The following is a 27,264-nucleotide window of genomic DNA, read 5'->3' as shown; positions in this document are numbered from 1 at the left end:
TCTATGTTTATTTCAGATTTCCAGCATCTGCAGTCTTTTACTTTTCAACTTAAATGCTTGTCATGAAAAATCACCAAGTACTTTTCATTCAAAACCTTAAGCTTCATACTGTTTCAGGACAACTCAGCCTTCAATATTTTTCAGAAGCCCACTGAAAGCCATCAAACTTTTTTTTTTAGAAAGACTAGCATGAGTGAAATATTGTTCCAAAAGCACAAAATTCTCACGGTGCTTATATTAACTGCTCAATTTACTTCAATCGTACTTTAAGATTTTTAGATTTTTGAATACTATGGGAAATGGCAGAAATGGGAATCAGGTGCAATGATGATCTAGAAATGTATGATCAACCTCTATCACACTGAATGGCAGAGCAGGCAAAGGTAGCAATTTCCAGGATTTGGACCCAGTGACAATGAGGGAAATGCTTTACATTTCTAAGTCAAAAAATTTGGTAGGTGGCAAAGTTCCCTGCTACCCTTTATTTTCTTAGTGCTAGAAATCACAAATCTGGGAGACACTGCTGAAGAAGCCTTGGCAAGTTATTGCACTGCCAGTTCAGATGGAGGGTCTCGACCCAAAACATTGTCCATTTCCCTCCATAGATGCTGCCTGACCCACTGAGTTCATCCAGCACCATGTGTGTAACTGCATTTCAGTTTGCAGATAATGCACAGTTACATTAGTGATGGAAAGACTAAAGGGTAGTGGATAGTTTATACTGTTCAGTTTCTTAAAAGTTGTTAAGAGTTGCACTCAAAGCTAATGAAAAACATTCCATCATACTCCTGACATTCATGGTGGAAAGGCTTTAGGACATCAAACTACTGTCTGCAGCACAGGCTCTGCCATTTTCTTCAGCCCTTTGCCACTTCCACCTATCACCTCCCAGCTTCTTGTATCATTCCCACTCTCCCCCTCCCTCACCTGCCTATCACTCCACTCTCACTTAGATCCACCTTTCACCCATCAGCACTTGCTCCACCCCTTCCCTCAACCTCTTTACACTAGCTATCTCCCCCCCATTCTTTCTAGTTCTGATGTAAGACCTTGACCCGAAACATCAACTGTCCATTTCCCTCCATAGATGCTGTCTGACTCATCTAGTTCCTCCACCAGTGTGCGATGCTCCAGATTTCCAGCAGCTGCAGTCTCTCGTGTCTCTGACCTATTCTGCAGCCTTTATCAGATTCCATAATCTGCAGCCCTTTGATATCTTCACTTATCACCTCCCAGCTTGTCACTATCTCCACCATTCCCTCCCCCACCTGACTTCATCTGCCAGCCAACCCCTCCTCACCTGGATCCACATATCACTTGCTAGCTCATCTCAACCCTCCCCTCTTTATATTGGCCACCTACCCTTTACCCTTTCAGTCCAGGTGAAAGGTCTTGATCCAAAATGTCAACTGTCCATTTCTCTCCACAAATGCTGCCTGACCTCTAGCAGCTCGTTTCTTGCTCAGTTCTGTAGCCACAATGTTTATGTGGCTAGCGCAGTTAAACTTCTGGTGAACTGGTTTATTTTCTGGAGAGTTGCAAATGGAATTGAACATTGTGTGATCATTGATCTTCCCATCCCCTTCAGGGCAGTGGTTCACCCTCACCCCCCACCAATGGTCACACTCCTTCTCACAGAACTTTCCCATCCAACACATGCAATTCTAACTCCCTTGCCACTTTTCAGAGACTTGAACACACTTTCTGGGCAATGCAGCAATTCACATACTTCTTCCAGTTTATGATGTGGTATTCAGCCCTCACACTGGGAAATCTAACTGCAGATTGAGCGACAACTCAAAGGTTCCAATTGCTGACCTCCATCTCTGGCCTCCTGCACTGCTCCAACAGTATAACAGCACAATACAAGCTCAAAGAACATATTTATCAATTCAGTACATTACAGACTCGATATCAATTTACCACTTACAGATAATCAGCCATTCATCTTGCATTTCACATTCTCAGCATTTAGCTTTCTCCCCCCCGCTCCTCTGAAGATCAGATTTTATTCATCTAGGGTTTACATCTACTCCAGACATAGCTTTTGTCCTTCACAAGCCTTTACTACCTTTGTTCATCACTGCTCGTCTCACTCACTCTCCAGGTCTTCCTAGTTTCACATTTTTTCCTCTCTGCCCCTCCCTAGTTTCTTTTGAATTTTATGCTGAATTTTAAGTTAAATTTTAACTTTACTCAGATCTAATAAAAAGAATAACCACCTGAAATATTAATTCTCTTCCATAAATACTGCCTGAGCAGTTGCAGCATCTGCAGTGCTTTGGTTCTGAATTACTGGCAAGTTCTCTTTATTGTAGCGTCAAAGACACCTTCCAAGTTGCTCAGTGTAGACCAGTTGGGTGGTAGTTAGCGAGACTGGACCGCTCCCGCTTTTTCTGTACAGGATGTAGCTAGACAAACATTATTAGCTAACATACCAGTATTGCACAGGAACAGCTTAACAAGAAACACAAATAAATCTTAAACAAAATTGTTGACTGGTCCCATGATCTTTTCTGTATCTTGTGCTCTCAGCTTTTGCTTGTTATCACATGCAGTTAGTTAATTGAATAAAGACTGGCAGCTGTGACAAGGTCATCAGGAGGAAAAGCAATGGATGATCCACTTGGAACTTCTGGATAAACATGGATGAAAATGCTTTAGCCTCACCTTTGGTAGACAGGGATGTCCTCGGAATTTCCAAGTTCAATTGGATCTAATGTAATATATCATGCAAAAAATTAAATCTCAAGACATTTAGTTGAAAAGAATAGAGAACCAAGAACTTTAGTACTTGGAAACAGGAATGTGCAGGATTGGTTAGGATAATTTTGATCTAATTGTACAGCCAAAGATCAAGTAGTTAGCATAAGGTCCACTATCAGTAGCCCAGTCTACAAGCACCTATGCAACTCCCTCTTAAAATTACAAAGTAGAATAGCTCAGTTCATTCCATAAGGGTTAACCTCCACTCCAGTCACCCATCACTTTAATTCTCCACTTCAAACCCACTCCAAGCTTGGCTGGGCCAGGTAAGCTCAAGATTAGTTTAAGGAACAGCACTCATCTTTCAAATGCCATCCTTCCTGGGTCAATAGAGTCAACATTGGTTTTAACAATTTCCACCTGATGATAATATTTCTAGCTTAATTTTGAGTGGCATTTACAAAGTGCCCTTTTGTTCCCTATTCCCAACTCCATTCACCTAGCATTTTCTCTTCTACATTTAATTTTTCCTGGCTTTCATCCCATCTATGAGCTGATCTTGCGCTATCTCTTCCTACACCACCCTCATTCTTTCTCTGCATCTTTAAGCTTCTCTAACAACTTCCATTTCTGGTGAACTAAAACATTAACTGTTCCTCATTGCACAGTTGCTGCCTGACCTGCACAATTCCAGAATTTTCTGCTTTTATTCCATTTTAATATTATTCACAAGCTCACTCTCCTTAGTAGCCAGTCTGTTCTATTCACCAACTTCTCACTAATATGATATTGCATCAAAGTTGCATTAATCACATGCTCATTGCCAATATCATGCCATCACAAACACCTTCTCCAAGACTGATTTTTAATCTTGCGATAGCTCTTCTCAGTCTTGCATCAAAAGGGAAGTTCATAGATATAGTTTAAGTGAGAGTAAGTTGCAGGAGGTACAGGAAACCAAGCAAAGCGAATGGGATTGTGCCTCCTGGAGCCTGCATGAATCTGATGGCCTCCTTCTGTTGTGCTACAAAAGTTAGAAACCAGGGAGCATTATTTCCACCAATTTACTGGAAATCTGGAATTGGCTTTCCAAAAAGTTTGCAGGAAATAGGAAATCAATTTACATGCTTAATATTTCTGTTCAGCCCGGCTATTGAACAACATGGCACAAATGAAGCCCAGATCATGCAAGATCCAATTAAATGGCAGAGCAAAGTCAAGGGCCAGAGAACCCACTCCTGCCTTTATTCTCATATGAGTACAAGACATTTTGCCTTTTCCTGCTGGCAACTTATTCTTATAATCACAGGTTATCCCTCCATTCTTCTAGCTATTGAGATTCATCTAATAGGTACAAGAGTTCGCAGAGTAGGCAGGTTTCCTGCACTTCAGCAATTACAATTATTAATGCACAACTAAAACAGAGTCAGGCAAAATATAACCAGCCATCTCAAACTGAACTTGTGAATGGATCCATAATCCACTCAAGAACCATTTAGCATCTATTGTTCAAACAGGAAATATTCCATGTTGTTTTGCTTCATCTAAAGTTATTTAACATCTGAAATGTGACATTTTACAATCTAAAAATGCAGGAAGTTTCTCCACCCAGAAAGCAGAAATCATTGCCAAAGGAAATATATCAGAACCATTGTGTTGGGGAAAAACTTCAGATTCTTACTGAATCTGAATTTCTTTAAGAAAAAACAAAAATGACAACAATGGACTTTGCCTAAATGTTTATAAGTCTTGCAATTTTGATCTTATCGTTGTAAAGGAAAGGTTATTACAATATGGAATAATATCACTTTGCCAAATCTTTCAAGTTCATTCTTTAAAAATTGAGATCTGGAATGTAGGTGGCTGTTTTAAGGCAGCATTGAGTAACCATGCTTGGCTACCCTGAGGGCACCTGAAAATCAGTGTGGGATTGAAATCTCAGACAGCTAGGTATGGAATGGTAGGTTTTCCTATGTCGAAATTGATTCAAATCAGCTTCACATGCCACTGGGAATTGCATGTTTGGTGTATAACCACTGGATTGTGACAGCCTATCCAAATTGAAGTCACAGAAATGTGACATATAGTACAGAACCGAACCTTAGGGGCCAGAAATATGCTTGGCTGAATGGACAACCTTTAGGAAAAATACTTCAGTTTATGATTAGACCTCATTTACAATTGGACTCAGCACACCTGGAATTTAGGACAATGACAGTGAATGTAACCCCAGGAACAAAAAAAGCTGCAGTTTTTAGTTTCTCTCCTAGATCTTTCCTTTGTGACCTCAGCTGTAAGTGCATCAAATATGCTGCTGGCATTCAAGAACACTTACTGTGAATGCTATTCACCAAGGCCACACATTTATCTAGCCTGCTTTCACATCCCCTTCAACCACTTCCTTCATTCATCAATTTAATCCAATCTCAAATCTGCTTTCACAGTCCAACTCAGTATCTCTTCCAGTTAATCTTCTACCAGAGGTCCCTTACTCTCCCCTCAATTGCTGGAGATGGTCTACTATAAGTCTCATCCTTTCATAACTTAATTTTTTTCCCCCCCACAGCTTTTTACTGTGTACTGAGCAAAACCCAGCAATTAGTTAGTTTCTTTTGATTTTCATAAACATCTGAATCTACTTCCATCACAACACACTGCTGCTTTCCACAGAGAAAGTTCCTTCTATAATTTGTCCAACATTGCTAGTCAAATAGCTGCAGACTGATAGCACCTTCCTGACTGGAAATCCAGCAGGGAGCCAAGGACCAGTCAGGTCACAAACTAACCTCAAGTATGTGTCATGCACCCAAATGCACTAATGCTAGAAGTAAACTAGAACTTTGTGTACAATAATAATATTTCAAGGAATGTTTATGAAATGCATATTTCTCACTCTTCCCCAAAGAATGCCCAATGGAATGTTACAAACTAAAATCACTTAATAAGGATCTACACACATTAGGATTGATATTGGCATTGCTCAGTTCTCACATAGAATTTTAGCTATACCATCATGCAGTGTACCGAATACCACAACATTTCTCCATTTTTGGCTTCAATTCTACATCATACAAATAGTATATTATACTGTGGCTACTGGCATGGTAGCAATGCTTAAACATTTTGTTACTGCCGCAATTTAAAACAATTGAATGAATTTCTCAGAAGTCCCAAAAATCATAATGCACCTTTTTCTACAGTGGGATCTCACTGATTACCTGGGAAATTGCCTGGCTACATCTTACTCACAGAATAGGTCAAATTCATCTCCACATCAACCTGAAAGAGGGGAGGGGAGAGTTCCTGTCCTTGACATGAAGGTATTATGTCAACAGTGTGGCATCAAGGAGCCCCAGTAAAATTTAGTCTCAGCATCAGAGTACAGAAGAAAGCCCTTTGGCCCAACTCATCCATGCCAACCATGATGCCCACCAAGCTAGTCCCATTTGTCTGTGTTTGGCCCATATCCCTCTAAACTCCTATCCATGTACTTATCCAACTGTCTTTTAAATGTTATTGTACCCGCCTCAACCAACTTCTCTGGCAGCTTGCAGAAGTTGGTGCGTGTATGGAGCATGAAGTTGTCCTTCGGGTCCCTTCATGCATCTTTCATCTCTCATCTTAAACCCATGCCCTCCAGTTTAGTTCCTCTTCCCTGAGAAAATGACTGTGCATTCATAATATCTATGCCCCTCATGATTTTCTACACATCTATAAGGTCAACCCTCAATCTCCTATGCTCCAAGCAATGAAGTCCTTGCCTGCCCAACCTCTTCCTGTAACTCAAGCCCTCAAATCCTGGCAGCATCTTCGCAAATCTTCTCTGCACTCCTTCCATTTTAATGATGTCTTTACTATAACAGGCAACCAGAATTGTATACAATACTCCAAGTGCAGTCTCACTAATGTCTTGTACAACTGCAACATAACATCCCAACTTCTGTACTTATTGTCCTGACTGATGAAGGCCAGTATGCCAAACACCTTCTTCACCACCCTGCCTACCTGTGATGTACTTGTACTCTTAGGTCCTTCTGTTCCGCAACACTCCTCAGGGTTCAACCATTCACTGTACAAGTCCAAGTCTGGGTTTGGACTTATCAAAATGGAAAACTTCACATTACCTTAATTGAAAGCCATTTGCCAATCCTTGGCCCACCTACCCAGCTGATGAAGATTTCCCTGCTGTTTTTGATAACCTTCTTCAATGTCTATGGCACCACCTATTTTGGTGTCATTCACAAACTTGCTAGCCATGCCTTACACATTCACATCCAAATTGTTTGCTCATTGCATCATCACTCATTCCCCTCACTTCTTTAGCATCCATCATTTATTCCACAGTAAAAACTGATGATAAATATTAAAAATCTCATCTATCTCTAGTGGCTCCACACGTAGTTAGCCAGCTGGTTTTTAAGGGGACCCATTCTCCCCTCAGCCACTCTTTTACTCTTAATATACCTATAGAATCTCTTGAAATTTTTTTAAAACCCTGCCTGCCAGATCCATCTCATACCCTCTTTTTGCAGGAGCAGCAGGAGTGTACCCTGCTTCCCACTTGCAAATTATCCCTTTACCAATAAAAAGTCCCACCCAATTGACCTCTGCAATATACTGCAAAATTGGCCCTGCCCTGGTTTAGAACTTAACCTGTGGACCTGTCCTATTTTTCTCCATAACTATTTTAAAACTAATAGAATTATGTTCACTGGTCCCAAAGTGCTCCCCAACTAATACTTCAATTACTTGCCCTACCTCGTTTCCTAAGAGGAGGTCTGGTGTTGTAGCCTCTCTAGTACAGCCCTCTTTGTTTTGAGGGAGGAAACTTTCTTGGACACATTTAACAAATTCCAAGCCCTTTGCACCTATGCGTGGCCCAGTCAATAGTAGGGAAGTTAAAATCTCCCACTAATGCCACCCTATTATTCTCGAGATCTGTAATCTCTCTACAAATCTGCTCCACTAATTCCCACTGACTATTGAGGGTGGGGGGAGGGGGGACTATAATGCAGTCCCAAGGTGAACATCCCCTTCTTGTTTCCAAGTTCCATCCATATGGCCTTACTGGATGATGCACATCAAGGGGTAAAACTTTCCGCAGGCATACTCGGCACATAAAATGATTGTAGTCTCATGGTCAATCATCCCATAAATTGGAAATCATCTACTTGCCATCAGTAAGAAGCATTATGATTCCACTCACAATGCTAGTTACAGCCAGGCAATTACCATCAATAACTTAGCAACTACCATATAGATTACATTTACGTGAATATACCACAGGGCATAGAAAACTGTTCCAGTGTTAAGTTCCCACACAATGAAGTCATTGTCCCATTTCAAAGATTAAGATAAACATGTCAAACACAAGAGACACCATTTATAGTTAAAGGAACAGGCCAGCCTGCTTAATCCAATCCCCTTTTCTCAGCTATTACACCATTACAATTATCTACTCCAGTTAACTTTTGAACTCCAATCAATATCCCACAAAATCAATTTCAACCTCAGGTGTTCTCTACATTCCAATAATACCCCAAACTTGCAGTGGTATAATACAGCCCAAAAACAGACCTCTTTACACCTAACTGATCTTTGCCAGTGTTTGTGCTTCACAAGAACCTTCGTTCACAGAAAATCAACAAAATACTAGAAACCAAAAAAAACCAGAAAATGCTGGAAAGACTCAGCAGATCAGGCAGAATCTGTACAAAGAGAAATGTCTCCGGTTCAAGATCCTTCATCAGAACCAAGTGTTCCTAGCATTTGGTTCCTCTTCCCCCCCCAACTTTTTAAACCCCTTTCTGTCCTTTTTCACTTCCACTTGAAGTTAGAAACATTAGACTGATGGAAATAATGCAAAGCAACATAAAACTGAGAACATATGGCAGATTAAAGATTATTCATATCTTTTGAATTTCAGAGGCAAAATGGAAAAACATATCATGAGCTTCATCAAAATTATGTGGCATGAGAAAGTGCAGTCTAGAAGTCAAGGCAATATGAAGTTGCCTTTAATTGCGTCTTTTCAGGATCACATCATCCATTCTGATGGGATTACCTCCTTTCTTTTAGCAGAGTCATCACAAATATCTGATACCATCTATTACTAGGAATGATCCAATTTCAGCGGTTTTTACTCCTGGAGCTAAATGTTTTCACCAATCTGAAAATACTTAATCTGACTTTACATGCAAGTTTTCTCAAGTACATTTGTTAGACTACCATCTTGCTTCAAATATAATGGGGTTTCCATGATTTGTCCCTCACTTGTCTCCATCTTTTCACCTTTTGTCACAAGGTACAACTCCTGCAGGCACTATTCAAGTTACAGGGTAATTCTACCTTACCATGAAAAGCTCAAGCAAGAATCTGCCCTCAGCTTACAACCAAACATGAATAACTGTAGATTCTTAGCTAAATTCATTCAGTGAGGAAATAAGATTGAGATATTCAAGTTTATGGTTCAGGATTACACACTGCACATAGCCACAAGACTTTTCTTTCCACTAGTTTCTCTTCAACTAGGTCTCTATTAATCAAATGACAAAGTAATGATTGCCATATTCAATATATTCTAAGTTACTTACCCACAACCATCAATGTGAATTCAAATCCTCTCTTCACAGACTTCCTGTACACTTGATTAGGAAGGTTTGCAAACCCCACATATCCTTCAAGATTCTTTTGTTGCTGTAACATAATAACAGCAATTAGTTTCTACAGCAAAATCAATAAATATAAGCACTGACACCAAGAACAAACTCAGGAGTAGAGAGCCAAAACTTAAAGTGATAATTCATATATAGCAAACTTTCTAATTTTAATCATCACGAGAGCCAGACGATTCAAGTTTAGTTGGTGAAAAAAATACTTCAGGTTTCAGATACTTACCGCTGTTGTAAACCCATAGGTCCAGAGTCCAGAGGTAATCATGAAATATCCAAGTAGCACAGCGAGAATTCAAAATAAGATGCAGTATAATAACCAGCATCATCCCCCAGAAGAGCATGAAACAAAAAGAAAAAGTGTTAGACTTCAAATAATAACTACATCACTTAAACAAATCAAAATCATTGATATATCAAATGATTCAAAGACAACTATTTACAAACTTTAAAATGCATTCACTTCCCCTTCATAATAATTCAGTGCAAATCAAATTAAAACTAATGAAAGCCAGCCCTGCCCCTCCTTTTCCTGTTACCCTCTTTTGCAATATTTACAATGAATTTGCCCCATGAAAGGGGTCATGTGAATTTTCTTTCCAGAAAGGACTCATAGCTCTGGATTTGGATGAAATAATTCATCAGGACAGCTAGATATGACCAATATTATGTATCAAAGAGTGCCTGCTCATAGCTGCCGCGCTTAAGCAGCCTTAACATCCTACCTTGTATTTCCTATGCCAACATGCTTGACATTCTATTCTGGAACAGCAGGGGAAGGCTTTTACAAACACCATGGTAAACCCTTTAAGGGCAAATGCCACACTGATTTTTTCCAAAGCACTATTTGTTAAGTGCATATAAAATGCTAATTTGCAAATTTGCTCAATTCACTCCAGGATGTTCTGGGCTTTTCTGAAAGGTCGAGCAAGTTAGGGCTTTTCTCTTTGGAGTGATGCAGCATGAGAGGTGACTTGATTGAGGTGTATAAGATTATGAGGGGCATATATAGAGTGGACAGCCAGCACCTTTTCCCCAGGGTGGCAATGGCCAATATCAGAGGACATCAGTTTAAGGTCAGAGGAGGTAAGTTTAGGGGAGATGGCAGAGGTAGTTTTTTTTAAATTTAAAAAAGTGGTGAGTGCCTGGAATTCACTGCTGGGGATGATAATAGAGGCTGCTACAATAGGGAAATTTAAATGACTCTTAGATAGACACAAGAAAAATGAAGGATTATGGGCTGGTAGGAGGGAAGGATTAGATTGAGCAAGGAGTAGGTGTTTACATCGTGGGCCAAAGGGCCCGTACTGTGCTGTACTATTCTATGTTCTAGGATGTAAAGCTCCAACATAGTTAAGAATGTAAGAAATAAGAACAGGAGTCAGCCATTCTGCAACTCAAGCCCACCATACACTACTATCAGAGCTGATCCAATTTCCTGTACTCTCCCATAAACAGAAACATGGAAGTTGGGAGCAGGAGTATGCCATTCAGTATTCAAGCCTGCTCCACTATTCAATGTGATTCTGGTTGATCACCCAAATTCAGTAGTCTATTCCTGTTTTTGCCCCGCAATCCTTGACCCCTCTAGCCATAAGATACGACTTCTACTACCCTCTGTGGTAGAGACTTCCACACATTCACCGCTCTCCAGTGAAGAAATTTCTCATCTTTGCCTTACTTGGTTTACCCCTTATCCTTAGGCTATGACCCTTGGTCCTAAACTTCCAGGCATCTGGAGCCTCCTTCCTGCATCTAGTCTGCCCAGTCCTGTTAGAATTTTGTAGGGTTCTATGAGATCCCCTCTCAGTCTTTAAACTCTGGTAAATACAAGCCTAATTGAGTCAATCCCTCTTCATACATCAGTGCTGCCACCCCAGGGATCAGTCTGGTTAACCTTTGCTGCACTCCCCCTGCAGCAAGAACATTCTTCCTCTTGGAGACTAAAATCAATTCCCAAGGTATGGTCTCAAAGTGCTGTGTAATTACAGTAAGGTAGGCTATTTCTCTCACTATGAAGGCCAACATACCACTTAGCTTCTTAACTGCCCGCTGCACTTCCACGCGTCTCACCATACTCTTTGCTTTTTCCCATTGAACCAATTCTTACTATAATTTGCTACCTTCCTTTGAGTCCCATGGGCTTTTACTAGTTGGGACATTGACTAAAACCAGTATTCCACACGGCCAGATCACAGGAAGGATTGCAGCACCAAAGAAATTTTAAAAATTTGAATACAAGTTCCTTAAAAAGGAAGGAAAAGTTCCTACATTCTGAATCACTGCTAATTAATTGGCCAGCTTCATGTCTACAAAAAATTTCTTGCACTCAGAAGTTTATATCATATCAAGAGACTTGTCCAGTATGGGTTTCTTTGGAAGCTAACTCTTAAAAAATTTTCTATTATTTCTCTACTTGGTTCTTCACTTCCTTTATCATTAAATAAATTAACTGATAATTTGGTAGTTAAACAAGCTTTGAGGATTTGGTTACAATTTAGAAAATACTTTGGTTTAGAGATTTTCTTTGTCTAGTCTAATTTTTTCTAATATTTTTTTAAACCTTCTATGACTGATGTAGTTTTTTTTTGAAGAGTGGGACGAATCAGGTATCACTTGTTTTCAGGATCTGTTTGTTGGAGGAAGTCTTTCTTCGTTTGAACAATGGTCAACCAAATATAGTTTACCCAAAACTCACCTTTTCCGATATCTACAATTAGAGATTTTCTTCGATCTCAACTACATTCTTTTCCTATGAGTCCTGATAAAAATTTACTAGATGCAATTTTTAATTTGAAGCCTTTTCATGATGGTTCAATATCTAATATTTATGACAGGTTATTAGGAATGAGTAAGCTTCTACTAGATAAAATTAAAAATGCCTGGGAACAAGATTTGCGGATATCAATTTCTGAGGAAACTTGGAATGAAATTTTTTAAATTGGTTAATACTTCTTCATTATGCACCCATCATTCTCTCCTTCAATTTAAAGTGGTCCATAGAGCTCACTTGTCTAAAGTGAAACTATCCCGTTTTTATTCGGCTATACATCCTTACTGTGATAAATACAATAACGGAGAGACTTCTTTAATTCACATGTTTTGGACATGTCAGAGTCTTAAAAAAATATTGAACAGGTGTTTCAAACTTTTTCTATGCTTTTTAAAACAAGTTTTAAACTTAATCCTTTGACTGCATTATTTGGGATTGTCAGAAAAAAGATACAACTTTGGAGACTTCTGATCTACACATTCTGGCTTTTATTTCTCTTCTAGCCAGGAGAGCTGTGTTGCTTAAATGGAAGGAAGTTACTCCGCCTACTCATGCTCAATGGTTACGGGATGTTATGTCATACCTGAACCTAGAGAAGATCTGTTGTTCAATTCTTGAATGTAACTTAGACTTTCAAACGTTATGGGGACCTTCTCTGAATTATTTTCAAACCCTTTGACTTGGTGACTAAAGTACAGATATTGGCTGACATCATCTCCTCAAGGGTTTTTCCTTGTCTTTTTTTTAAAACCAAACAGCTTCGATCTTTGGTAGTGGGTGCAGATTTTTTTTATAATAATTTTTTTTATTAATTAACTGTGTTTATTAATCTCAAGTATGATTTAACAATATTCTCAGAAGTATTCTTATTCTTTTTGATGTATGTACTTTTTGTGGAATTAATAAAAATATTGTAAAGAGAAGTTTATCATTTATGTTACCACACTGCTAACTTTAGCTTACATCATTTTTATGGACCAAAGGAACTTGGAGCTTAAGGAGAAGTCACTTCACCTGCCTTATCTGCCAGTTCTTTTTTCTGTAATAGCCTAAAATTAATAACATTTCATTGCTCTCTCCATCTTACACTATTATAGATGTTAATATAGATTACCTGAAAATTCTGAATAATTAAAATGCAATACAAGATGCAGGAAATCTTACCAACTCAATTTAGTCAGAAACCATTGATAGTTGAAAACTAATGAAATAAATAGAAACAGTGAACCGAACTGATCTGCCCAATTATTTTCCCTTGTCTTGGTCTACACAATTTTCTTAAAAATTTTCATAAATTTCAATTCAAGGTCAATGAAGGTAGGAGAAAGGAGGATGAATACTTGAAGGTGGGTTTGAGGCTACAGATTCCAATTACAAGCTAAATTTCAAATTTTGGCATGTCTTTCGTGTTCCTTTAGATGAAAAGGAAGTATTTTCTAGAAGATATTTTCATCAACATAAGTTTTTCATTTGTTAGCAAAGTTTAACAAAATCAGATCTTTCAACTACAGAATCTGAAAACTTAAAGACAAGCTCAAGTAGGGAAAGGGAGTAATAAATTACAACATGCTGTTGTTACCACTCCCGAGAACAGGCTTGAACCTAATGTATGCCAAAGTAAGTTTCCACAATTCACAAACTCGATACGTGTCTAACATTTCAGTTTATTGCCAGTTAATGATTTTAGAGACCACATGGATTGACCATAGGAAAAGAAACTGGTACTGTCCATGTGTTCTGATTGTGATTTTGGATCAGCTAAATGTCTGCCAAAAATTACCAAGCTTCAGACTCCAAACTGAGCTTCCTAGCAACCCAGACATAACATTTCTGTTTTGCCTATCATACAGTGCATATTCCATTTTATTAGGAACACATCGCACTTATCCAAAAGCCAAGTTAAAGTTTAGGGATATTGTTAACAGTTTAACAGACATTAAACCATACACATCATCAATGGAGATTTACTGACAAAGAATTACAATACCCAAAAGCAACAAAGTAGTTAGATTCCTGGCACTTGACCACTAAGAACTACCCTTGCAACTGGGAGCCCTGATTTTCAAGACATCTGGATTTGAGCACAAGACCTCAGACTAGGCTTTCCTCCACACTCCAGCAAGGCTGATCAAAGTACTGGCACACAACAGATCTGCACAATTCAGGGGCACAATTATTTTTGAGAGATTACTTATACAAACTTAGATCAGGTCCTCCCCTCAGGCATCCAACGCTCCAGAACAAACAACCCAGGTTCGTCCAACTTCCCCTTATAGGTCATACCCTCCAATCCAGTTAGCATCCTAATAAAGCTCTTCCAAAGCCTTTGACATCCTTCCTGTAATGTTTTTCTTTTTACTACCTCAATGTACTTATGTATGGAATGATCTGTCTGGATGGCACACAAACAAAAGCTTTTCACTTTATCTCAGTACATGTGACAATAAAAAACCAATACCAATAATACAAAATTATTGTTCAAGGGCATAATCAATGCCAACACTGTGCCCAAAATGTGCCAGGATTCATTTTACAATGTGTTTGTAATAATGAAGTGGAAATAAATTACAAAAACTTAAGGCAGAACATGAACTTATTTTCTTAAAGTTAATATGCTACAGAAAATTTTATAACTATGAACAATGCACCCTCTGCATTCAAAATCCTCTCTGATCATACCTAGATGTTTCCATGATGCATTTTTCCCCCAAGTCTCTCTTCAAAAATTCCACCCATCTTCTTTATGGTTATACAGGCAGACCCTGGGTTGCGTTAGTATTCCGCTCGATTAAATTAAATGGAATATATACTTTTTCCAGTCTTTAATGAATACCCCAAAACTTTTTATTACCATCTTGAAAACTGCTTTAAAAATGTATAGGAGAATTAGCATAAAATTGAATTTCCATAAGTCAGGTCTTCTGTAACCTGGTGATCCAAAATATTAATTGCAGAACAGTGGGACAGCTGGTAGTGCTACTGCCACCTCACAGCTCATGCGACCCAGGTTCAATCCCGACCTCTTTGCCTGCCTGTGTAGAGTTTATAAGTTCTTTCTGTGAAAATGTAGGCTTCCCTCGGGTCCTCCAGTTTCTTCCCACATCCTAAAGCTGCACTGGTTGGTAAATGGTTCCTATAGTTGTCCCCAGTGTAGGTGGGTGGAAGGAGGATCTGGGTGAAGTGAGAGAGAGCAGATATATGGAAACAATTGGGAAAGCAGAATTGATTGGAGTGCTGGTATAGACAATGGGTTGAATGGCCTTTTTTGTGCAAGCAACAATGAGAACCCTAGGTAATGTCACAGGATTTCTTAGTGCTGAATCTTATCTAACAATATTTAAATCTGGACTGTATATTTCTGTAGGAAAATAATCTCTCATATATAATTAGGCTTCTTTGGGTTTTGCCATTAGACTAACTACCTTAATACACAATGCAAGCCCAACTACTCTGTTGGGATATATGAAACCATTAAAATAATAACTCCATTAAGAAGTTATTTAACTGAAAGCTAAGTCCTGTGCAACAATCATCCCTACACTTCCAAGGTGATCTGCTAAAAGCATGGCCAGGGAAATTTTGTTTTTACAGTCAAAGAAAACAATTCCAAGCCATACATCGAAGGATAAGCAATCTACAACATTTAAGGGTTCTTCAGTACATACACAAAGTGCAACAAAAAGAAAATCCAACTGAAATCCTGTACTGCTTGAACTCATTTACTACTCACTCAATATAACTGCCAACTTAAACATTTATAGTCTGTGTCTTAAAACTAAAATTGACATTCTCTTTCACTAACAAACAGAACATGACCTAATTTCTAGAATAAAGATGAAAAACAGAATGTAATTTGCCAAACATCAGCACTTTGAAGACAAGGGAAAGCTCAAGCTGGCATGATAGACATGACCTGAAAGTTTTTCTGCAAGATCACAACTGAAGCATCACAAGAACTGATTATTCAAGGCAGATCTCCTAACTGACACTAGAACACAATTAGTATTTGGTCCAGCTGCATTCCTCATTCCAATGTTCTGCAAGAACTAGCTGCTGTCCCAGGTTTTCCACACTGCAACTCAGGACCTCTCAAAATACCAAGAATACTCTGCACTTCAGTTTGCCAGCCGCCAAAATGTGCATCTATTAGCATTGTAATGGGGTGCCACAAAGTAGTACACAAGAGAACATTGCCAGAATAAACTACCTCCCCATCTCCCACAAGAGCGGTATTGTGCAAATGTCAAGGAAATAACCAGCCTCAAGAGATGGCAAATAGTCAGGGACTAGGATCAAGAAAGGGAAGGAGAAACAAAACCAGCAAAAGGGAGGGTTGAAGGGGATTGTGAGAGAGCAGAATGGGAACAAGGTGGAAGTGGGAAAGAAGAATGGCAGGGTAGAGAAGAAGGATAATAGGGGTGGGGCAGAACAAAGCAGCATCTGTCACCCAGAAAACATCAATAAAACAATGGTACATTTGAAGGAATCCAGAGAAGCAGAAAGAAAAAGGAACAGAAGAGAAATGCTGCCAAAGTTAAATGAAGGGTAAAGACTTACATGGAGCATTAATATTGGCATATAGTGGCCTTTTTCTAATGTGCAAATGTTATTTTTAGATCATAATGGTTAGAGAATAGGAGGTAATTCGGCCCACAACGTCCATGCGAGCTCTCTAGTTCCACCCCTCACCACTGTCTCCATAACCTGACAAATTTTTCTCACCAGTTATCCAATTTCTTCTTGAAGGCTACATTGGAGACTGCCTCCACCATGCCTTCAGGCAGCACGTTCTATTTCCCCAATCACTTACTGCACAAATAAAAGTTTTTCCTCACGTCACAATTGTCTTCCCATTTATTTTATTTGTTTTGCTGTTCTCCACAGCACCCACGCTGATTATTCAGCTGATATTATCACTACAGTTCTAATATTTCAGAGGTCAGCCTTAGATTTGAGTTTAATTATAACCATTCAAATAACTTCAGCAGGGCTTTACATCCAAATAAATATCACTGTGATTACCCTAACCTACATTTACCAGCCACTAATTCTCTTGCCACAACCCCATCCTTAAATTATATCCAAAATTTCAGATATTGAAATTTTTGTCCATTGAAGAGGCAAAAATGCTCTTTAACAATTATTTTCATCTCATAAAGCTGATTGGTTACGATTTGCATTTCCTTAAATTGTTGCATCCTACTAAATTTTTTGAACTGAGCAAGCAAACCCATAACCTCACATTATTATGCAATATAACAGAATTTAACCAGATGAAATGATACAAAATTCTGCCATTCCAATCTAGTCTCAGAAATAGCTCTGAAGTTAGTTTATGGTCAATGCTACAGACCCAATAGAATCAATATGTGCATGGCAACTCAAAAATGAGTATAATGGAAAACAAATGTTCAACAGAAAAGGCTAGAAATGCTTAGCAGGTCAAGCAGCATCTGTAGAGAGAAACAGAATTAGGATTTCAGTTTGATGATTTTTCACACTATTTCTCTCTCCAGATACGCCATCAGACCAGAGTTATTTCCAACATTTTTGGTTTCATTCCAGATTACCAGCATCTTCAGTAATTTGCTTTTTGCAAATTTTGCAACAGAACTCCAACACTGTGCTTGGCTATGGCAAGTAGATAAGTGACACATATTCAAGTCCTAGCTGTGACCACTCTCAAAGTATGTCAGACTGCCACAGAGGCACAAGTTCTATTTAACATAGCAATAATGTTTTCAAGTGCCACAAGCATGTTTGCAAATTAAAACTGGCGGCAGGCCAGGTATGGAGATATTTTGCATATGAACAAAAGCTTGATTAAACAAGTTGTTTCTAAGGGGGAAAAAAAGTACTAAGGCAGGAGGTTGAGAACGAAATTCCAAAGCTTAACTTCAACATCTAAAAGGCACATCCACCATCGGGGGAGGCAATTATATTTTGGAAAACGCAAAAGGAAAATATTGAGTCTGCCAAGCTCATTCACCTCCTTTCATTGAATTCTCCCACTTTAATCCGCTCAACCCACCCCCCCCCCCCCCACCATGCCTCTTCTTTTCTTCCTTTTCCTAGCCTCTTTTTTCTACCCTTTATTTCTTCCTTACCTTTAACCCATCCCCCAGTGGATTTGCTCTCCCCTCCTCCCCCACACTTGCCTATCACTATCTCTTACCTGCATCTACCTAGCACCACCTTGTGCCCACCCCGCCTCCCCTCGTCAACCTATCACTGCTCTGCTTTTCCTTCCTATATATTGGACTTCCCCTTTTCCTATCTTTAGTCCTGAAGGGTCCTCACCCGAAACGATGACTGCCTGCTTTTCTCCATGGATGCTGCCTGGCATGCAGCATCATAGTGTTTTTCACCTCCTAAATTGCAAAGTGAACCATCATGGCATGTTGGATTTATCACAATGACTCAAAAGAAATATGTACAGAGCATACAAAGAGAAATGTCCAGATATTCAAGCCTAACTGCAGTGGTTCAATCAAGTTACTGATCATATTTTACTGTAGTGGCTGTACTTTCCAAGCTTTACTTGAAACCTCTCACATGGATCAGGATAGGAAGTACTTCAACAGTAGATTATTTCACAATAAACCTTTCAACCATATCAACAACTTGCATTGAGGGAACCTTCAACATAACACTCAGATTCTAATATCTCAATAATATAGCTATAGTAACATTTCCTTCCAGTGCCATTTATCTACAGTTATAGTGGTACCTTGGTCAATATATCTCTCCCAAGGTTAGATAAATCTTGGTGCTTTTTGCAGCATCTTGAATTATATAGTATGCTCTTTTAATTTCAATCATTGATTGACCAAATTCAAATTGACAATGGCAAAATAACAAGACCTCAACTCTAACCACAGATGCCCAGAATTCAAATATTGCATTCTATCACAGACACTCACTGATTGCCAAGACTGCTGTTTTAGCAAGGGCTTTAGGTAGTGGAACTTGAAGCAAGAGTTTAGTTCTAATCTGAAACATGCCACAAATGGGAGAGGGAACCTCCATACAAGAGAAACCAGATTTTGAGGGCACAATCAAACAACTGAAAAACAGTGGCTTACAAATGAATTGCCTATTCCCACATCTATTGCTAGTACAAGAATGCCAAAAAGAAAAGTGCTGCAGCTGGTCTGCCAAACATCACAGTTTAATTTCTACAGCTGTAAAAGCTTCACACAACTGCACAACTACACGAATTAAGAATGCCACCACTGAAGGAAGTATTTTGGTAGGTAGACAGCTTACAGACAAGGAAATATGTTAAGTAACCAATTTTGATGAGGCACAAAACTGTTTATCTTGTAAAACCTACATCCAGTGTCTGGCAACACCTATCATACCTTCTCAGGTCCTGGAAATTACAGGAAATTAAATGCTGAAAATATCCTTCAACTCACTACTCTCCTCAGCAAATAGCTTCACTTATCCAACCCTAACATCTGTATTGACAAGTTACCAAAGCTTTTCATAACCATGAAACTAAAGTACATCATATAGTAAGAAATTAGAGTAATGATTGAAACTATAATGAATTAAGTTCAATAAAAAGCAAGAGACAAACTAGGAATTTGGTTTTATTGAGACACCAGAGACTGCAGAAGAATTTGGAGAAACAATCTGCTGGAGGAACTCAGCAGTGACTGAAACTAGAAAGGTCGAGCAGCATCTGCGGGGGAAAAGAAATTGTCGAAATTTTGGGTCGAAACCCGCATCAGGAAGGGTCAGAACCCTGCACAAGTCACTTTAATAATTCAATTGGAATACTTTTAGTACAATTAACATTAAAATCAGAGGCTCTGAATTAAGAACTGTAGATGCTGAAACAATATCAGTTAATAATTATGCATTTTACTCTTGGATGATCATGTTTAGTGTTAGGATGGCCCTATTGAATACAACTGTTTAAAATATGAAATAAGTGTGCGATCTGCATTACCTTCAGTGTGAGGTGAAGTACATTAAAAAAATACATGAACCTCCACTGAGGCCTGAAGAAAACCAGTAATTGCAGCAGAATGGCTAAAGATTTGTTTTACAGATAGGTAAACTGAAGGAAGTGATGTGGCTTGCCATGTCTGAAATACTTAGCTGAGGTGTCACAATTCTGCTGCAACTCTCCACTGCATATGCATTTTACATTCCTTGATGCAATACAAAATAGAGTTTATAAATATACTCAAAGAATAAATATAGATTAAAAAAGACAATTATTTGAAAATCAAATCCAAGCATTACTTGAAATTATGATAGCTAATAACTAATAATAGAATCCATCATAAGCTGTACAACTGCCACAGGAAGCCTTTCATGAGGACAAGCTGATTTGAATTAAGTATATGGGCTTAAATTGTATGGGCTTGGATTTGAATTAAATAAGTGTATGGACACATTGAAAAAGAGCTTGCACTAAATCTTTATAAATCAAAGATTAGGTCTCCTCTCAATGTTCTTTGAAGTTCATGGTGGTCACTTCAGGAAGGATGTCAAGTTGCAGAGGATTTGCTAAAATTATACCAGGGATATTGGACTTAATTTATTCAGAAAGATGGAAATGTTGGTAAGAGGCCACAAGGCATATAGATAGGTTAAATAAGCAAGCAAATCTGGCAAATGAAATGCAATGTGAGGTAATGTGAAACTGTCCACTGTGGCAGGAAAAATATAAAGTATAGATTGCAGAGTTGTGAAATGTGGAGGAATTTGGCTAACCTAGTTCATGATTCACAGTAAGAGGGTAAACAATTAATAAGAAAGCTAACAGAAGTTATCACTAATTTTTTGAAGGGAATTGAATACAAAAGTAGGGAAGTTATGCTTCAGTTGTAAATGGGAGAACACATCTGGAGTATCATGTATAGTAATTTTTTTTTAAAAAAGGGAAGGACATTAAATGCTTTGGAAGTAGTTCAAAGAAGGTTTACAGGTCCAAGGACTAATAAAAAAAATTCTGCTGGGGGAAGGAACTGATGACATTTCAGGTCAAAACCCTGCGTTTACAAGACTAATATCTGGAATGAGCAGGTTGTCTTGTGAGTGATAGGTTGGATAGGCAAGGCTTGCATCTGTAGGAGTGTAAAAGATCAAGTGATAACTTGATGAAACATATAAGATCTGGAGGGTTCTTAACAAGGTGGATATGGAGTTGACTCTTGTGGAAGAATCTGAAAGAGCTCACTGTTTAAAAAAAATACAAGTCACCTATTTAAGGCAGAGATAAATCAAAATTGTCTACAGTTATGAGCTTTTGTAACATTCTTGCTCAAAGGGTGGTGGAAGCAGAGTCTATAATACTTGTAAGTCAGAGTAGATACATTCTCGATGAAGGGTTGAAATGTTACTAAAGGTAGACAAGAATGCAGAGTGGAGATTACAGTCTCATGAGTAATTTATTGAGTGGTAGTACAGGCTCGGTCTGGAATGGACTTACTTCCTGCTTCTCATCTGCATGTTTGTAGCATTAGAGCAGAGAAGGCCAAGGCAAAATTCAAAATGGCTTGTGAAATGGTAAGGAAAGGGGAAACCATTTCCATTGATAAGGTGGTTAAGATAATTAGGAAAAGAAACAAGGGCAGATGAGAATTTTTCTGAACATATTTAACACAGTCTGTAAAAGGTATAAAGTTAACATTCAATCAGAACTTTGCAAAGAAAATTAGATAATTATTTGAGCTCAACAAAAAAAATTACCAGATTATGGGAAAGTGCAGGGGAATTAATTGGAGAATTTTTCAGAGTCAAATGGCCTATCTTGGAAGATACCATAATCTAAAATGTCAGCTGTATTGCTATCAAATTTATTGCTCTTGATTAAAAATCACAAAGCTAAAAACCATCAAATTCATTACAGAGTTTCAGTAACAAAGAAATTATCAAGCATTTCAGGTAATGATTTCATAATCAGATAAATAGACATGTCACTCAAAAGCAACTAATTCATTCACAAAATGTAAAAGGTTAGCGATGGAGTAAACTTCGCGGCATGGACTTTTGGCCGATTTATCGTAAAGACCTATTCTTATTCTAAGTCTACACCGCAAATACTTCGAAGACCCGTGATAAGTTAGAAATCTGGGTGAAACTGTTTTTGTTTTGACGAGACCAGTTCCACGTTAAACAGGCAGGCAGGGAGGGAGGGAGGATCGGTCTTTTCGGAGCAGGACTCGCTAGGCTGATCTTAGGGAGTTAACTCCGGCGCAACGGGCTGAGTAGCCCCTTCCTGAAGCCGCAACCGGAGGCACAGATCATGCGGCGTGCAAGGAATGGGTGGCGGGGGCCACTGGGTGGGTCCCGCGTTGTTGCCCTCACCCCCGGGGACAGGAGCTTCGGCCTAGCCCCGGCTCTAGCGCAGGGTCCCTCCCGCCGCGCCGCCTGCTCCAACCCCAGCGGCGGGCACCGTGAGGGGGGTGAGGGTGGGAGACACCCGGGCCGGAGAGCGCGCCGGACTGCGCCGGCCCGGCCCCTCCCAGGGCCGCCGCTCTCCAGCCCGCCGACAACCAAGGTGGCTGGCCGTCCGTCCGTCTGCACGCCCGCCGGCTGGCCAGCCCTCCCCGTTTCCCTCCGGAACCCGGAGCGGTACTGAGCGCCCAGCTGGGATCGGCGCCGCACGCCCTCCGGGACGCAGCGCCCGCCCGCCCACAGACACCACTCACCCATGCTGGCGGCCGCAGACCTGTCACAGCCCGACATTGTGCTCTACATCACCGCCCGTTGCCAGATCTCGCGACACGTCCACCGCGCGACGGGAGCTCTGCCGCGAGAGTCCGCGCTCCCGCGAGAGCCCGCGCGCGCAGGGCCTGGTGGGTAATGTAGTCATCTTCTGGCCGATGTAGCCCTCAATCCCAGCCTGCTTTGCGGCAGCCCGCCAAACTCCGTAGCTCTGCGCTTGCGCATTGACGTGGGGCACTCACCGCAAGTTGGTCCGCCGTGAGGTGGGAGTGTCCGCGGAGTGGGGTGGGGTGGGGCGGACAGGTGGCTCTTCCGGAGGGGCTGTAGCAGGTTTGCGACCGCTGTGCGCGTCGTCGCCTCAGGACAGCGCACAGCAAGATCCCATGGACAAATCGGGACCGCCGGCTCCCCACCGCGACTTTTCTTCGGCACCACCCCTCTGACGGCGCGGCGCTCCCTCGGCACTGCCCTTCCCACAGTGTTGGATCCATTTCAGATGGAACATCAAAAACTTCATACCTTCTCCAGTGGATACAGAAGCTGCAACAGCATCATTTGGGAGAAGAGCAGGGAGTTGTCCCTGTGGTGGTGGCGGCATACTTATTCCTTGGTCAAATCACTGAAGCAATATCTCGTCATTATTATATTGTTGGGATCTTGCAATTTAAAATTACATCATTATCTTTACAACACTTTGGAATACCTGACGTTGCACAAGGTACTGTAAATGCAAAGCTTTCTTCCATTTAACTCAACAGGATTGCTCTGTTGTTTGCAACACTATGTAATATCTACCTCCAAATAATCTAACTTTTTGGTGCATTTGCTGATATGTTACCATCCAATCTAACAGTCCAGGAGATATGGGATTTCCGAGCCACGTTTTCCATACTTTAATGGGTGACGATAATGCCTTATGGCAGCAGTGACAGCAAGCAGGCTGTTCTGACCTTGGTCTCACCCAGGGTAACAATCGCACACTACTTTGTCCTTGACACAACTCATTTGCACAGAATTGCCAAGTCTTCCAGCATGTTTGATGTCCAACCTGCTGAAAGATATTTGATCTCAACACTGCCTTGTTCGTTAAATGAGCCATTGGAAAGCAGGGATACCATTGGCATTATTTAACCAGTTCCTGCTGGATTAGTAAGTATGACCTCCTGCAACCCCCATTTCCCTCCCCCCAGGGTTTTTTTTAAATATCTTTGATTAGGAAATCCACTCCCTATCAATAAATCTTCCTAAATGAATGGCATCCTTCCCCCTTAATACCATCATGTGCTGATATTTGCAGAACCCTTTTTGGCATGCCAATAACAAGCTTTCTCATTAATTCTTTGCTTCACGTGTGGACTGCCACTGCAAATAGCTGCATGACATGAAATAGAATTGTACTTTTCATTGCCTTTTAAATATAGACCTCCAACACTGATGTTATCGATTGGTTGGTCAATTGAGAAATCTTGTGAAATATGTATTGTTGCAGCTTGTCACTCAAAAAATCCATGAAATCCGTTCCAATTCTGGGTTTTGTTCTTATCCACTTCCTCTGGTGTTCTGCCTTTGTGTTTGTGTCTTGCTCTCTCATTACAGTTTCTTAATACTAGAAAGTGATATTGTGGGCACCCCTGTTGGTTGTCTCAAAGTACCCAGAAGGATAATGTGACCATGCACTTCATTGCCATAGACAGAGTTATACTGCGGAGCTTTCTGTGGCTGCAGCTGTTTCTGCAGGCATGATACAACTGCTACCTGATGGCCACTTCAACACAGCATTTATTTAGCAATTTCAACATCAAGATCAGGGAGTATGATAGTTTAATTACTGGTTAGGTTACTGGACCAGCAGTCAGAGGCTCTATTGATGTGAGTTACAATATCACAGTTAAAGCTGGGGAAACTTAAATTCACACAATTAAGTATGTATTGCAATTTAAAAGACAGCAATTAGTAACAAAGGCCCCAACCCCACTGGATAATAAAAATCCACCTGGTTCACTAATGCTTTCCAGAGGAGGATACACTCAGGCCTGACTCCACATAGGCGAGGTGGTTGAATCTTAATCACTTCTTGGGTCAGGGTTAATGAGGAATTGTCAATAACCACTAGCATTTCCAACGTTCAATGAATAAGTGAATGATAATTGTGCTACTCTGGAAATTAAAAAAGCAGAATACTGCATGCATATGCCAGAAATCTGAAATGGAAACAGAAAATGCTGGTGATAGTCAGCAGGTCAAGCAGCATTTGTGGAGCGAGGTGCTCTGAAAGCTTGTTTTATGGAGTGATTTCACAATAATGTATTTTAAACAACTTCAGGAATGTGAGCATTCAGAAATACATGTCACATTATGATAAAATGGTTCCCATGTGTTAGTCTGAAGGGGAAAACCATTCTCAAATTAGTGCCAAACTCTGTAGTTTAGCATGTGGCTTTAGTTGTTCAATACAAGGCTTATTGCACAGCCTGTTACTGTGAAAGGCTTGTGCGAGCTTCTGTTCCAGCAGGTCTAGCTGGGTTTGGTTTAACTGATCGAATGGTTGAACTTTATCCCCCTCTTGTGGTCTAAGTGATATTGAAGCTGGAAGGATTCAGTGATGAATGATTTTGTTGGTATCTAAGCGATTATCTGTTGACAGTTTTACAAAGCAAATTTTTCATTGCATTGCTGTGGAGACTTTAATGTTCCAGAAGCCTGTGTAAATGAGTATAGGAGGCCAAATGTAGACAAGGTGACTTATTTGCACAGTAGCCAATAACTGGATACTGATCATTTGAATTATCCACTCTACTCTGACCTCAGCATCCCACATAATTCCATCAAAGCTCAATGGAAATTTAAGGAATAGCATTTCAACTTGTTACAGTGCTTGACAGCCTTCCAGTCTCAACAATGAATTCATCAATTTCAGGTCAAAGCCACTGCTTCCATTTTCTTGGATACCAGATGCTGGTAATTATTCTGCTGCTGTAACTATTTACACTTCCTCTGGTTTCAGATGCACATTAATGTCTCTGGCTTACCAGACCACTATTTGTGCCATTACCACTAAATTGTCTTGTGTTGTGTGCTCAGTCCCCTGCTTTACTCCTTGTATACCTATGACTGTGGCCAATGCAGTGCCAACTCAATCTTCTTTTCTCAAGTTCACCAATGACAGCACTGTTATAGGTCAGATCAACAATGATGAGACAGTACAGGAGAGAGATTGTGAACCTTGTATCATGGTGTCAGAACCACATCCTAGCCCTTATCAGCAAGGTGAAAGAGCTGTTTGTTGACCCAAGGAAGAGGGAAGGTGGTGAACACAACCCTGTTCTCATCACTGGGCTGCTGTAGAGATGGTCAACAGTTTCAAGTTCCTCAGCATCCATATCCTCAGCAACCTCTCCTGGTCTCTCCATACTGATGCAGTGATCAGGAAAGCACATCAGCATATGTACTTTCTTAGTTGTCTGAAAAGATTCAGCTTGTTCACATGGATTCTTTCAAACATCTATAGATGTGCTACAGAAAGTGTCCTGACAGGTTGCACCTCAGCCTGGTACAGCAACAGCTCTGCTCTAGACCATTGGAACCTGCAGAGATGGTAAGCACAGCCCAGTCCATCACAGGCTTGTCATTTCCTTCCATCTAGTTCATCTGCACTAGGAAAGCTAACAGGCACAAGGAAGGTCAAGGATGCCTGCCACCCTGGGCATTCCCTTTTCTGTCTTCTGGGAGAAGATAGAAGAGCTTGAAAGCCTAGATACCTAGACTCAAGAACAGCTACTTCCCCACTGCTATCAGACTTCTGAACCAATCACCTTTTTCACACCCCTTTATGGTGGTGCCACCACATTCAACCCCCTTAACTCTACTTCTTCCATTGTCATTTCAGCTTTTAGCACTTATTGCACTTCAGATTGCACTATTGTACTTTGCACAATTCTGTTTATAGCTTGCTGTATTTATTATTAGTGTATACCTTACTCTCAGCTTCACAAGCAAGGAATTTCATTGTACTCATGTATGATAATAAACTAATCTGAAATCCTTTTCAGTCATTTAATTTTTTCTACACTATTATAAACTTTTCCTTCTGCTCTTTCCTGTCTGCTTTATGCATCCCTGCTTCCTTCATGTTGACACATTAGTATAAAATCTAATTTATCTGATGTATTCCAGTTCTGAAGAAAGGCCTCGACCTGAAAATTTACTTCATTTCTTAGTCCACCATGCTCAGACCTGTTCAATTTTTCCAGCACTGACTCTTTTGCTCTGTAATATAGATCCATTTTGATCAGTCTGACCATTACCAACAGGGTGTCTCACCAAACTCCTTTCTTTACAACTTTCAAAGTCAGCAGAGTGCAGAAACATTTTCATCACAGCAGCATATGACATGGCACAGTTGTGAAGTGAAAGCAGTGTACATCA

The 27,264-nt window shown here is 40.0% G+C and overlaps 1 protein-coding gene across 3 annotated transcripts in view; it reads right to left on the bottom strand.

Moving 5' to 3' along the window:
* Window positions 1-9,414, bottom strand: part of LOC127574687 (septin-7) — a 103,885-nt gene extending 94,471 nt beyond the window's left edge. Inside the window, exons 1-2 of one of the 3 annotated variants that reach the window (XM_052023958.1) lie at window positions 9,300-9,403; window positions 2,223-2,411 (exon numbers count right to left, since the gene is read on the bottom strand). In XM_052023958.1, coding sequence (XP_051879918.1) covers window positions 2,223-2,271 — 49 coding nt within the window. In that variant the 5' untranslated portion in view covers window positions 2,272-2,411; window positions 9,300-9,403. Of the gene's footprint in view, window positions 1-2,222; window positions 2,412-9,299 lie in introns of all 3 variants that reach the window. The other 2 variants (XM_052023959.1, XM_052023957.1) reach the window with 2 other exon arrangements.
* Between the last annotated feature and the right edge of the window lie 17,850 nt (window positions 9,415-27,264).

This window comes from Pristis pectinata, chromosome 9, assembly GCF_009764475.1.
Source record: "Pristis pectinata isolate sPriPec2 chromosome 9, sPriPec2.1.pri, whole genome shotgun sequence".
In the NCBI taxonomy this organism is placed as follows: domain Eukaryota; kingdom Metazoa; phylum Chordata; class Chondrichthyes; order Rhinopristiformes; family Pristidae; genus Pristis; species Pristis pectinata.
The sequence above is the reverse complement of the archived record's forward strand: the minus strand, read 5'-3'. Positions and strand labels throughout refer to the sequence as shown.